The sequence below is a fragment of the Hemitrygon akajei genome, chromosome 1, assembly GCF_048418815.1.
Source record: "Hemitrygon akajei chromosome 1, sHemAka1.3, whole genome shotgun sequence".
NCBI lineage: Eukaryota > Metazoa > Chordata > Chondrichthyes > Myliobatiformes > Dasyatidae > Hemitrygon > Hemitrygon akajei.
The window spans coordinates 58,572,372-58,585,635 of NC_133124.1; the positions used below are offsets into that span (position 1 = coordinate 58,572,372).

A 13,264-nucleotide genomic window follows, 5' to 3' on the forward strand; every position below is an offset into this window, starting at 1 on the left:
TAAGTGACACCTTAGAACTCAAATTGTGTCAGGCCATTTGGATCTAGAACAAATGCCTGGCATGATCCACAAGTCAGACACCCAAGGATTAAAATCTTCTCATTTTGATTGGCAACACCTCAGAAAGTACATAAACTCTTCTGAGAGAACAATTACATTTTAGGATCTAGAACTTATTGATTGGTTGTCACTTGGCACAGGTTGAGCAGACTGATGCTGTATAGAAAGTAACATGTTCTTTACCTGCAGGTTCTTCTTCTGTTACAATAATCTGACCAGTCCAGGGGGCTAATGGCATACCTAATAATTAAATAACATTAAAAAATTAAAAGCTGATTTGAAAAAAATGTTTAAAACAAATTTCAAAGTATTTTTGTTGTGCCAGAAATAAAGAGGAAGGGTTAATCAAAGTTGTAAACATACACGTATCTATCAGTCCATAGGGTTCCAATTTAACCCAGCTACCACAATATACAGGATATGACAAGGAACATGACAGTGCAGTGGATATGATGGACATAAACTTTCAGCAACCCTTGGCAAATTTTATTGCTGAGGAACTGAGTATCACGGGCAAGGCTAGCATTAATTGTCTATCTCTGATTATTACGGATGAAACAGCACTCCATATTGTGAGATGCTTTAATTTGGTGGTTTTTTTAAATTTTTCCATCATTTTACATGCAACTATGATTTATTCTGAGCAGGTATAGATAACATCAAAAGAGTCACTCAAAAGATTTAGTCTGAGAAGAGGCAAACAGGCATACCCTTCAGCCTATCTCTGTCAGAAGGATCCAAGGCTGCCACAGGATCAGACACACGGGAAGGTCTGCTAATTCCAACCTTATTAACAGCACGTACACGAAAGATGTAAGAGCGTCCCTCCACCAATCCAGTGACAGGGAAGCGAGCAAACTTCACTGGGGTGTCATTACACTGAACCCAATGAGTGGTTCCAACTTCACATCTGTAAGGAAAGAATTACAGCTGTTTTATGGCACAAAACATCTACCCCTTCTACTAATTAATTCAGATATCACTATTACACAGTAATGCTATAGTTTTATGTTATACAAGTAAATACCTTAAAATACCTTAAAACAAAGTTTGATTTTGTTTGTATATTGATTTTTCCCTCTTAAGGTAAAACTCTGACAATGAGCTATCCGACAATTCAGATATTCCAACAATTCTGCATCCAGTTCACCAGGTAATGTTTATTGCACTTCCTTCTGATTCTCTGAGGCCCCAGTCCTACCTTCCCTACCACTCACACTGCCCTGGCTTCCTGCGATGTCTTTCAAATGCCGGATGTGTTGCTATTCTCCCTTCCAATTTACTACAGCCCCAGTCCCTATACTCCCTTCCCCTTCAGTGTGGTTCCAGAGTGACAAGGGTCCCTTATCCCTATGAACTGATTCACTGAGAAATTAATTGCAATACTGTGCAATATCTAAAATGTGATTAAAATGTGTTAGCATATTAATAGCAGTAATATCTAATCATCTGCAAAATTTGCGAATCCAACTCCACCTAAATCCTGAGCACCCAGATTATCGGAGATTTACTATATAGTTCTTCTGTGCCACACCCAACCTCATATCTTCATGTGGAAGCTTAGATTATAAAGTTCAAACTTCAAAGTTCAAAGTCAATTTATTATCAATTTTTTTGCTGTTCCTCTCCATGCCTTGTGGTGCATCAGGCGGCAACTTTGCTGTTTCTTTTAGCATTTGTCTATTTTTACAAGGCCAAGTAACTAGTTCAATGCTCGACCCAGCATGGATGGGAAGCGTGCAGGAAGCTGGCCAGGATGACTCGTCTCGAAGTCCGGTGCGGATGCCACTACACCACTGATCACCATATTATCAAAGTACATACTTTGTTGGGTGCTCCCTTTTATTGATTCTTTTGTGTTTCTTCTATTTAGTGTGATTGTCTTCAAGAAAATGATTCTCAGGTTTGTATATGGTGACCCAACAGAGAGGACAACAACAAATGTGATTTTTTTTTAAAAATCAAACTGTGTAAATACAAAAAGAAAGAGACAAAAAGAGAAATAATAGCATTAATAATAAATAAAGAAGCAAAGGATATCGAGAACATGAGATGAAGAATCCTTGAAAGTGAGTCCAGCTCAGTGGGAGCATTTCCCTACTCAAGTGAAGTTGAGTGAAGTTATCCCGTCTGGTTTAGGAGTCTGTTGGCTGAGAGATAATAACTGTTCCTGATCCTGATGATGGAGGTCCTGAGATTTTTGTACATTCTTCCTGATGGCAGCAGCAAGAAGAGAGCAGGGCCTGAATGGTGGGGGCTCTTGATGATGAAAGCTGCTTTCCTATGACAATTGTAGGGAGGGCTTTAATCATGATGGACTGGACCGTATCCACTACTTTTTGTAGGCTATTCTGTTCAAGGGCATTAGTGTTTTTACACCAGGATGTGAAGCAACCTGTCAATATATTCTCCAGCAGACTTCAAAGTTTTAGGTTACATGAATCTTCACAAACTTCTAAGAAAGTAGAGGTTCTGCTGAGCTTTCTTCGCAATCGCACTCACATTCTGGATCCAGGACAGTTTCTCAGAAATGACAACATCGAGTAATTTAAAGCTGCTGTGCCTCTATAAAGGGTTTTTCAAAAGTTCAGTGTGGGACCAAAGTCACACTAGCACCAGTGGAGAAGAGTAACTGTAATCCCACAACTGTTCCATGGATTAGAAAGTCAATGTTAGTACAAACAAAAAAAGGAAAAGCAGTACTTTGTAGCAGTTCAATTAAAAGAAAATTTAACCAAATGTTATTTTCTGATGTAAGTCCTCCTCTAATATCTTTGAATTAAGACACTTTTGTGCAAAGTACATTTTGTTTGAAACTCAGTGTAATTTTCTACTGTTGATCCTGCAGCTTGTACAATTTTACAATTATCTGGTATTATATTATAAAAGCATAAGAAAAGGAGCAGAAGTAGGCCATCTGGCCTAACAAGCCTGCTCTGCCATTCATGGCTGATCTGGCCACTTGCTCCTGGTGTACCAGCCCCTCTCCCCACTGGACAGAAGGTATAAAAGCCTGAAAGTACATACCACCAGGCTCAAGGACGTTTTCTATCACGCTGTTATAAGACTATTGCATGGTTCTCTGATACAATAAGATGGGCTCTTCCCCTCACAATCTGCCTTGTTGTGACCTTACTCACTGCCCTTCCTCCATAGCGTAACACTTTATTCTGCATTCTGTTGTTGTTTTATCTACCTCAATACACTGTTGTAATGAGTTGATCTGTAAGGACAGCATGCATGTCAAGTTTTTCACTGTACATCTGACAATAATAAACCACTGTACAAATTTAATTGATAATACCAGTATTCTTTCTCTGGTAACCCAAACTTTGACATGTCTTATGAATTGTAGGTCTTAAAATGTCATTTATTCAAAATGTAAACTGTTTTTCTCTTTACAGATCTTTGAGTAATTCCAACAGATTCCATTTTAATTTATTGTTTTGGTATAACATGATCTAATTAGAAAATGAATTTATAAGCAAATTTTTAACAGCTCAGTTGTCAATTTTTACTACCCACCTGTCAACAAAGTACCCAACAATCGGGCTTCCACCATCAACTGCTGGCTGTTTCCAGCTGACAATTACATAATCCTTATTGGCATCCAAACAATAGACATCTAAGGGTGATGTTGGGGCTCCAGCAACCTCTGCATCACTATCTGTAAAGAAGACACAAGCTCCTAATTACTTTATTCATATCAGCTTGCCACTTCTCATCCTGAAAAATCTTTCCTAGTTCCTGGATGTGCAGCAATATAACAATCAACATGTCAATGTCAGTTAAAGGGGAAAGCAATTCAATAGCTTGTACAGAAGATACCAGCAATTAATGCATTCCCTTACTCTTATCCACACTGCAGACTCTCACACTACCAGTCACTCCAGCTGCCTTGTTACAGCAATGTTATTAGCTGTTTTTGAGCTTGTGGCTTGTTCATTATATTTTTTTTAAATTACTGATATTTTTACAGATACACTGGGTTCCATTCTGTTTTGGTAACCCATGCAGCAATGGGTTTAGCAGATTCTTGAGGTCTAGTCAGTGGCTATAAGCATAACTGTTACGGCATGGTTCTCCATCAAATTAGAGCATCTCCAATTGTAGACATATCTCCAATTGTAAATGTAGCACTCATGGTGAATGAGAAAATGACTAAAGTTTGCAAGCGATTCCTATCTCAAGATATCATGGTGAACTCAATGTCATTGCTGAACAGTTTAAATTTGCTATAAACTGGAAAGGAAATCCTGAAATACTTGCTTGTGCAAACGCAATGTTATATTCCTCTGGAATTTTGCTATGTGATCTTGTCAGTAAAGCACAAGTCAAGTAGCAAGATGGCTCCATTGTTGTCTGCTTATGATCCTCAACAAACTTTGGCAAATGTGAGTATCAAGCTTATTAACAGCCATTCAACTTACTGATATACTCAAAAGTTTTTGTCATCAAAGTTGTACAAACAGGATGATAAAAGCAAAAGGAACATTGCAGAAATCAAATTATTAAAGGTGTGATTATTGGATTACAAGCAAAAAGCTCAGCAAGAAACAAAAAGAATATTGTGAGGAATTAAAAACCAAAAATTCTGATTGGCTTCCATACAAGCTCTGTGTAAAGTAACATTGGGAGTTAAAGGACAGCTTGTAAGGGAACTACAACATTTTTCAGCATATGTGCAGAAAGAACAGTAGTTACTGTTACAAGTGCAATGCTCTCAAGAGCAGAATACAGCTGTCATACCAGAGCTCAACAGCTTGTAATATTTTATACACATGTTTGGTAATTTCATTCAACATCATATGCCATTTGTAAGGTTTCTATTTGTATTGTTTTCATTGCATTTGGTTGGATGTTAATAGACTTTTTAAAACGTGTTTAAAAGAAACTGAGTTGTAGCTGATTTTCCCCACCCAGATGTGTTTATACTGAACTGGGAGAGTACCAATAGGAAGAAAACTACCTATACAATCACAATCGCTGCTGAACACTAAGTTTGTTGTATTTATGCTGATGATTAGTTACTCAGAGAGTGATAGTGGGATGGTGGTAGAGGAGGGCTGATAATCAGAAAACACCCATGTTATTTGAAGATACCTTTTGATGAGTGGATGCGGAATGAGTACAGCTTATCATAATGGGAGAAGCTATGCAGAGATATTGTCTAAGAATTTTGTTATTACTGGATCTGCAAGTTTATTTACATACATACCTCTCACAAACACATAGGCACTATGGAGTTCATAACCAGATTTTGTCAGCACACGCATTGTGTACAGCCCTTCATCCTCTTTGTTTAAGTGAGTAAGAGTTAGTGTGGCATGTTCACCACTCCAGTGCATCTGAGCCCATTTGGAAGGATGTAACTGAATACCTAGTAAGGAAATATAAAAGATAGAAAATAAGCATGGGACAGGTGCAGAGATCAAGACAATGAGGCCACAATTCCAACAGTGTCTTATGTTTACTTAGCATGCTTATCATTGTCTATTAAAATGAAATCTAAAGTATAAGATATTGAAAGTTAAGGTAGGAAATTCCCAAATCTATATTGTCTGCTTGCAGGGGAATTGCCAGCAAGGACACTGACACTTATAATTATCAAATAGGACATTAAGGATACACAAATATAAATCATGTCTGTTTAACATGCTCATGCAAAAGCAACATCATGCACTCGACCTCTGGCTGGAATTGGATCAGCTGATCGGACCCACACAGAGGCAGTGAGCTACAGATTTCAGAGTCACAACAGCAAAAGGCTATCAATAACAGCCAATATCACCCAGTATCCTGGTTGATATCTAGTTAACCATTTTCCAGCATTGGTCTTAGTGACAAGGAACCACACTGTGCCACATCATCTACATTCACAGATTTAGCTTTTGTTACAAGTGTTAGGGAACTAGGGTTGGCTGGAGAAGGATAGGGAGGTTAGGGAGGTTTGATGAATGCTTTTGAACAACATGCTGGGAAAATTGGAACGGAGGGGAGATAATTAAGGAATATTTTTGTTTTTGTTTTCAGTTTTAATTTCTTAGTAAAGTGGTGTCATAATGATTTCTCCAGCACAGAAAAGTTACTTACCATCACGCCACCACTGGATCTCTGGCTGAAATCGCTTTAGACTGGGGTGAACAATGACAGTGCAGCCCAAACTCATCGTCTCTCCTTCCGTACCAAATGACACACTAAACTTCTCAACAATGTGCACATCAAACTTCACGTGAGAATCCCCAGGGAAGTAGTCATCTGTTTAGAAAAGTAAATAATATTCAGAACCTTCCATTCATTTTCATGCTTCCTCTGTTGACCCCTGCAAATATTTCCTGAGCCTAGCCTTTACAATTATTGAGTAAATTGTAATTTGCTGCAAAGAGTAAATATTCCCTGACCTGCCCTCTGGTAGCCCCAGGAAAGATTTGCAAATGGGTACCAGGAAGTTACAGGTTTGTTCAGTATGAAATAACTATTTTATCTAATATTCACACAGCTTTTGACCGTTACTGCAGTAATTTCACAATAGTCAGGGACAGCAACAATGAACACAGTTAACAAGAATCTGCCAAACCATATGGCCCTGATAAGAAGTCAGACTGCTAACATACCTATCATGTGAAATAAATTTCAGAAAACTTATTTTGACTGGTTTTGTCAACATAATATAAAAAGCACTGCAAATTCAGATACCACAAAAGAGATTGTAAAAACAAATGAAACCTAGTTGATCATGATAACTTAAGATCTAAATCTATTAAGCCTTGAAAAAGTCACATATAAAAAAAACAGAAAGTGCTGCATTGTAATGCTAGATTTATCAACATCTGAAAAGTATTTTCAGTTTAGTTTTCTTTCTTCTATGTTCTGAACAGACAGATTAAGGAAATAACTGTCTCAGATTCCAAAAACCATAAAGACATCTAAGCAACATGAACTGTGGAAGAATAAAAACTGGATTCCAAGGATTTAAATATACTTTTGGCATGTTCATTTTGAAACGGTGAGGCCTGGGGCAGATCAGCCATGATCAGAATGAATGGCTGGACAGATTTGAGGGGCCAGGTAGCTACTCCTGCTCCTATTTCCCTGTATTCCAAACAAACAAATGCTAGAGGCATTTAAAATTCGAGCAAACATGAATTATTTACTGCTTCTTATAATGAAAATGAAATTGGCAATCACATTCAAATGAATGGGACAGTATTTGATGGGCCACTTCTGGCTGATAAAAAGCTAGATAGCCTGGATGGAAGTTTGTGGTTTCTCAACACAGTACTGTTAGGAATCACTCCTGAACTCAGTGGTTCTGACCTTGGGCCTCTGCATTGCACGCATGCAGAAGCGACTGACATGCACGCTGCAGCAAACAGTTGGTTTTCTAGAGGAATACAAACTAAAAATCCATCAGACAGAGCCCATTTAACATATCTGACCTTTCAAATGCTGATCATTAACTCTTTAACAATATTATTTTCTTTATATGTGGAGAATAAATGATCGTATTATTTAGATCATCATTGCTGGTTCTTTGTTGCTTGCTATTGTATTTATTAAAGCAAAACTAATGCTCTTTTCAGATTTTGTTTAAACTGAGCCACTGTTGTATTACAATATGTAAAGGTTTCCAAGAATATCATTCCTGTGATATTACAAAGCAACACACACAAAATGCTGGAGAAACTCAGCAGATCAGGCAGCATCTATGGAAATGAATAAGCAGTTAAAATTTCAGGCCTACACCGTTCTCCAGGTCTGAAAAGGATGGGGGACATCTTTTCGGTCCTGAAGAAGGGTCTCAGCTCAAAATGTCAACTGATTATTCATTTCATAGATCCTGCCTGACCTGCAGAGTTCATCCAGTACTTTATGTGTATTGCTTTGGATTTCCAGCATTTGCAGACGTTGGAGTACCTGTGGTATTCTATCTACCTGGTTAATTTATCAAATCTGATGAAACCTAGTGTCACTTAATCAGAATCAATTATCAACTGGCTACAGTTTATTTTTTTTTTAAAATCAGATCAAAGGAAGTTCTATTTCAGTGGTTCTCAATGTGGGCCATGCCAGTTTTCATAAGGGCCACAAGTAAAAAACAAGAAACTGGGAGCCACAGGAGTCTTTGAACGGGCCACAAGTTTCCTGTTTTGATTTTAAAAATTACTAAAATATATAAATAAAAAATGAATAAATGTAATTTAGTTATCCTTAACCAAGTTGCAACCAGATGTTCAAAAAACCTGCTAGTTTGTATCAGTTGCCAGGAACTCACTAAATACCCAAGTAACAATATTAAGCGCTTTATTGTTTCTGGTTGCAAGAATATTTTATATATTATAAATAAAGTATCCTTTCCAAGGCTTTGAAGTAGTTTTATTTTTCATATACACTTGTAACATTATATTTAACATATAATACCTATATCCTGTTAAAAACAAATATTGACTGTATATTAGAATAATTAGCACAGTTGACCCTTGCCCCCCCCCAGAAAACCTTATTAACTAACAGACACTCTAAAAGCTGGGGGCCACAGAAGTAAATGAAAGTCACAACTAAGCCAGAAACAGAAAATGGTTGAGAACCACTGGTGCAGATCTCAAAGAATGCTGAAAAGAGGAAAAATGTTACATCATGGAATGTAAATTAGTGTAATGTCAGGTTTCTGATTTTAAATTGTACAAATTACAAATCACAGAATTAACTATAAATGAGTTAAAATATAGATTGATGTTATTTTGCAATCAATTAATAGTTAAAATTAGTTATCCAGCAGTGGTATCCATATAAGCTGACTATATTGATAAAAATGGTACGTACAGGAAGGAATTCCATATCTTCCTGGATGGAATGAGAAATCATCCTGTTCAGCCTTGAATCCTGAAGCAAATGGGAAACAGAAGGGTGTCTATTGGTGCAATCCACCAAAAATAACACAAGTCACTGAAATGGGTAATATTAAAAAGTTATTTGCACGGACATACTCTTCACCACAATTGATGCATAAGCTGAAAGTTCTCCCTTGGCATTCATGGCAGAAGCATGATATTGGGCAGTATCATCAAAGTTACAACTGAAATGGAACCAGATGGCAAAATTAGATACAAAAAACAAGAAAACTATATTTGTTATACAATTAGCTTTTTCAATTGTTTAATATTGTCCCAGTTTGTCTTCTCTCAAAAAACTGGCTCATTGTTGCAGCTACCACCTAGTCTTTCATTAATTTTATCTGCCATGGAATCCTGATGTGGTACTCTCTTCCTGTTTCAATTGGTACATCCTATTTTTGATGTTTAATTGTTGTTCTTTGCTGTTAGCTGTGAAAATATTAGGAACATTGCAATTTAACTTAGCATTTCATGATCATCTTCCTCTTAGTGATGATATCAGTGAAGTTTAAGTTTATTGTCATCTGACTGTACATATATGTATGGGACGCGATGGTAGCGTAGCGGTTAGCACTAAACGCTATTACAGTTCAGGGCATCGGAGTTCAATTTCATTGTTATCTGTAAGGAGTCTTTATGCCCTCCCTGTGAAACGTATGCATTTCTTCTCAGTGCTCTGGTTTCCTCCCACATTCCAAAGATGTACTGGTTAGTGGGTTAATTGGTCAATATTGATCGTGCTAGGGTTAAATTGGGGGAGCTGGCCAGCACGGCTTGAAGGGCCTATTCCACACTGTGTCTCATTAAATAAATACAAGCAAACAAAACAACATTCCTCCAGACCACTGTGCACCCACATAAAATACATACATCACACACAGCACATAAAACAAATGTTACTATAATTAAATTAATCAAATACAATTCAAAATGCCTGTAGTGTGCAGCAGAGGTAAGCAGTAAACAGCTCGCTATCTTGGTGATGAGACCTCAGTGGTGGCAGGGGATTCATTAGTCTCACAGCCTGAGGCAAGAAGCTTTTCCCCAGTATGACAGCCCTAGTCCTGATGCTCCTGAACTTCCTTCCTGATGGTAGTGTGGTCAAGGCGATTGTGGGATGGGATGGGTGGTCGGGATCCTCAACAACGCTTTGGCCCCTTTGTACACAATATTTGACAATAAAAGGGGAAGGAGACCCCAATAATCCTCTCAGCGGTTTTTACCACCCTCTGTAGGGTCTTGTGGCCCGATGCATTAAAGCCTCCATTTTTTTTTTTAAGCCATTAACTCGGCAGTGGAGTTATTGGGGCACCGTCATGACGGTGTTTCCGTAGGAAGCTATTCTTGTTCTTACAAAGCTGACTTGCTAGCTCAATGCTCAACCCGACTTGGATTCGAACTCGGGAACCTTCGCTCCGGAGTCTGGCACTGATATTATTGCACCACCAAGCGGGACTAAAGCTTCCATACCACACAATAATGCAACCAGGCAGGACACTCTTGATGGTGCTCCTGCAGGAAGTTGTTAGAATGGTGGGGGGGGGGGGCGAGCCTTGTGCACCTCACTCTCCTTAGAAAGTGTAGAAGCTGATATGCCTTCTTGACTAATGAGGAGATGTTGTGGGTCTAGGTTAGATTGTCTGTTACGTGTACTCCAAGCAGATTTGTGCTCTTTGCTCTCTCCTCAGCAGAGCCATTGATGTGCAATGGAAAGTGGTCAACCGGCACCTTCCTCAAATCGGTATCCATCTCTTTTGTCTTATACACACTGAGACTCAGGTTGTCGTTCTCATGCCATTTGACAGGCCTCTCTACCTCCTCTCTGTATGCCAACTCATTATTGCTGCTGACGAGGCCAACCAAGAACCTGATGAGGCAAACCTGACCGTGGGCTGGATCTGGCAGTGCAGTCATGTGTCAGGGACAGTGTGATGCAGCTTGTGACACTGCTCCCAGCTTGGACTGTCTGGGACCTTCCCATCAACAAGTCCCAACAAGGACAGTTTCCCACAGCCTCTGAGGAAAATCTTGTTAAATGCTAAATTAAAGTCGGTGAATAACATGCTGGTTTCTGAGGCATCGTTTTATAGTTGGGACAGGATGGTGGATCAGTGAACTAGTTTGAACAGTAGGCGAGCTGGAAAGGGTCCAATGCAACTGGAAGGTGGGATTTTATAAAATCAATTACCAGCTACTCAAAGCGCTTCATGATTGTTGAAGTCAGTGCCACTGAATGGTAATCATTTAGGCCAATACCATCACACCCTTGGGCACTGGAATGATGGTAGCTGCCTTGAGGCCTGCAGGTTCAGTAAACTGATGACACGAGACGTTAAAGATGTCTGTTAAAACTTCTGGTCACTGGGTCGCACAATCCCTCAGCACTAGACAGCATATGTTGTCCAGCTCAGTAGCTTTGTGGGGGGGATTTACCCTGGCTAGGATCCTTCTCACCTCAGCTATGGCCAGACAGGGTGCCTGTTCCTCAGGGGGAGAGGGGGCTTTCTTCAATGTCACATCATTCATTACATCAAATCATGCACAGAAGGCAAAAGGCATATCAGGAAGGGAGGTGTCACTGTCGTTGACACGCAGGGTGGACTTGTACTCTGTCATGATTTGCATACATTTGTGACTTGTTCCTGGTGTAACAAAGTTGGCAGTAAATTTTCTGTGGCACTCTCACTTTGCTTTCCTGATGGTGCGGGAGAGCACATCTCTTGCTGATCTTTGAATCATCCTATCGCCTGATCTGAAAACTGTGTCCTGATCCTTTAGCAGTGCACAAGCCTCTGCAGTCAACCACGGTTTCTGGTTTGTCTTGGCAGTGCAGTCATTAATCATGGTAACTTCCTCAATACATTTTCCCTACTTAGCCAGTCACTGATTCAGCATTTTCATCAATATTGACATGATGATTGTAGGCAGCCCCTCCCAAATGAAGTCCTTGCCAAATAAAATAAGATCCCACTTTATTCTTCCGGGCACTAGTTGGTCAATTCAGAATTTCTTATTTTTGTAGCAATGTTGATCCTGCTGGTTGCTTAGGTTTTGTATTTGCTTGTCACAGAACTTTTGAGTTTATCATTGAAACTAACTGTAGAACATTTGAAATAGCAAGAGTCAATTCTATAGGAGAAGTCTGTACTGCTTAATAAAAGCAAGGAAAGAAATGTGATGTAAAATTGGATGAGGTAATAAAATTAAGAATTGTACCTGCATTTAATACTGTTTTTTGGTAGATAGCATTAGGTCAGTGTAGTAAGCTGATCTCTCCACTGAGATACTAGTACATAATCTAGACTAAAACTGAGTGCAGTGCTATGGGAAAGATGTAATGTCAGAGATGACATCTTTCAGATGAAACATTAAACCTAGGCTTTTTAAGTCTTTTCACTTCAATCAAAGGAATCTAAAGCACTATTTGAAGTACAGAAAGGGGCTGTCCTAGTATCATAACCAGAAACTTTTTTCCCCAATTAACATTATGAAAGAAGATTATTCTGCAAACATGATGTCCTTTCATCATGGCAGTACTTGCATTTCAAAGCTACATCAAAATTTATACATGCAAGTCAGTTGTGGAATAAACACAATAAAACAGCATATTTCAAACATGAAATCTGAAAATAATGCACTGTAGAAAGAAAAAGTAAAACTGAAAATCTATGAACATATTTCAATGCAATAATTTTATAGCTAAACAAGCATTTCTAAAGGAGCACATATGATTAGGCAAACTGGACAGTTCGATAGTCTTGATGCAGTGTTCAGCTATTTATAAACTGGTGATAATAGAGTTGTATGCCATATGTCTGAATGGTGCGAGCTTAGCAGTCCTAATTAAGTTAAGTGTCCCAACCAAAATACATGAACTTTAGTATTGGAAATCCTTCAAGTTCAAATGATAATTCTGGAATACTCAGAATCTGTCTCACAATTGTGAGATAATTGTGAGGCAGCTGCATCGTACAATTTTCCAGCAGCAGGCAATCACGAAATATTGGAGAATCTGCTAATATATTCATTTAATGAGGGATTCATTTAAAAAAAATCTTAACATGCTGCATTTGCTCTTATTAAAATTCGTTCCACCGTTCAATGTGCTACATATACACCTTTGCATAGAGTTGTTATGCATGAGATGCAAATGAGGTCATTCAGCCATTTGCTTTCTTTGCCCCCAAAGTTTCATGTCAGTAATCGATGACAGTTCAAAATCACATTAATAACGAGTTAAAGAATAACATTCCAAATTGTAGTTAATAATATAACAAGAATTCAAATTCTGACAACACCAATTTACAATA

General features: G+C 38.5%; 1 protein-coding gene across 4 annotated transcripts in view; it reads right to left on the minus strand.

Moving 5' to 3' along the window:
* Positions 1 to 13,264, minus strand: part of myom1b (myomesin 1b) — a 159,676-nt gene that overhangs the window by 108,947 nt on the left and 37,465 nt on the right. For all 4 annotated transcript variants that reach the window (XM_073043756.1, XM_073043766.1, XM_073043748.1 and 1 more), the window contains exons 6-12: positions 9,048 to 9,136; positions 8,884 to 8,943; positions 6,154 to 6,318; positions 5,279 to 5,440; positions 3,586 to 3,727; positions 771 to 970; positions 244 to 300 (exon numbers count right to left, since the gene is read on the minus strand). In XM_073043756.1, the coding sequence (XP_072899857.1) occupies positions 244 to 300; positions 771 to 970; positions 3,586 to 3,727; positions 5,279 to 5,440; positions 6,154 to 6,318; positions 8,884 to 8,943; positions 9,048 to 9,136 (875 nt within the window). The remainder of the gene's footprint in view (positions 1 to 243; positions 301 to 770; positions 971 to 3,585; positions 3,728 to 5,278; positions 5,441 to 6,153; positions 6,319 to 8,883; positions 8,944 to 9,047; positions 9,137 to 13,264) is intronic.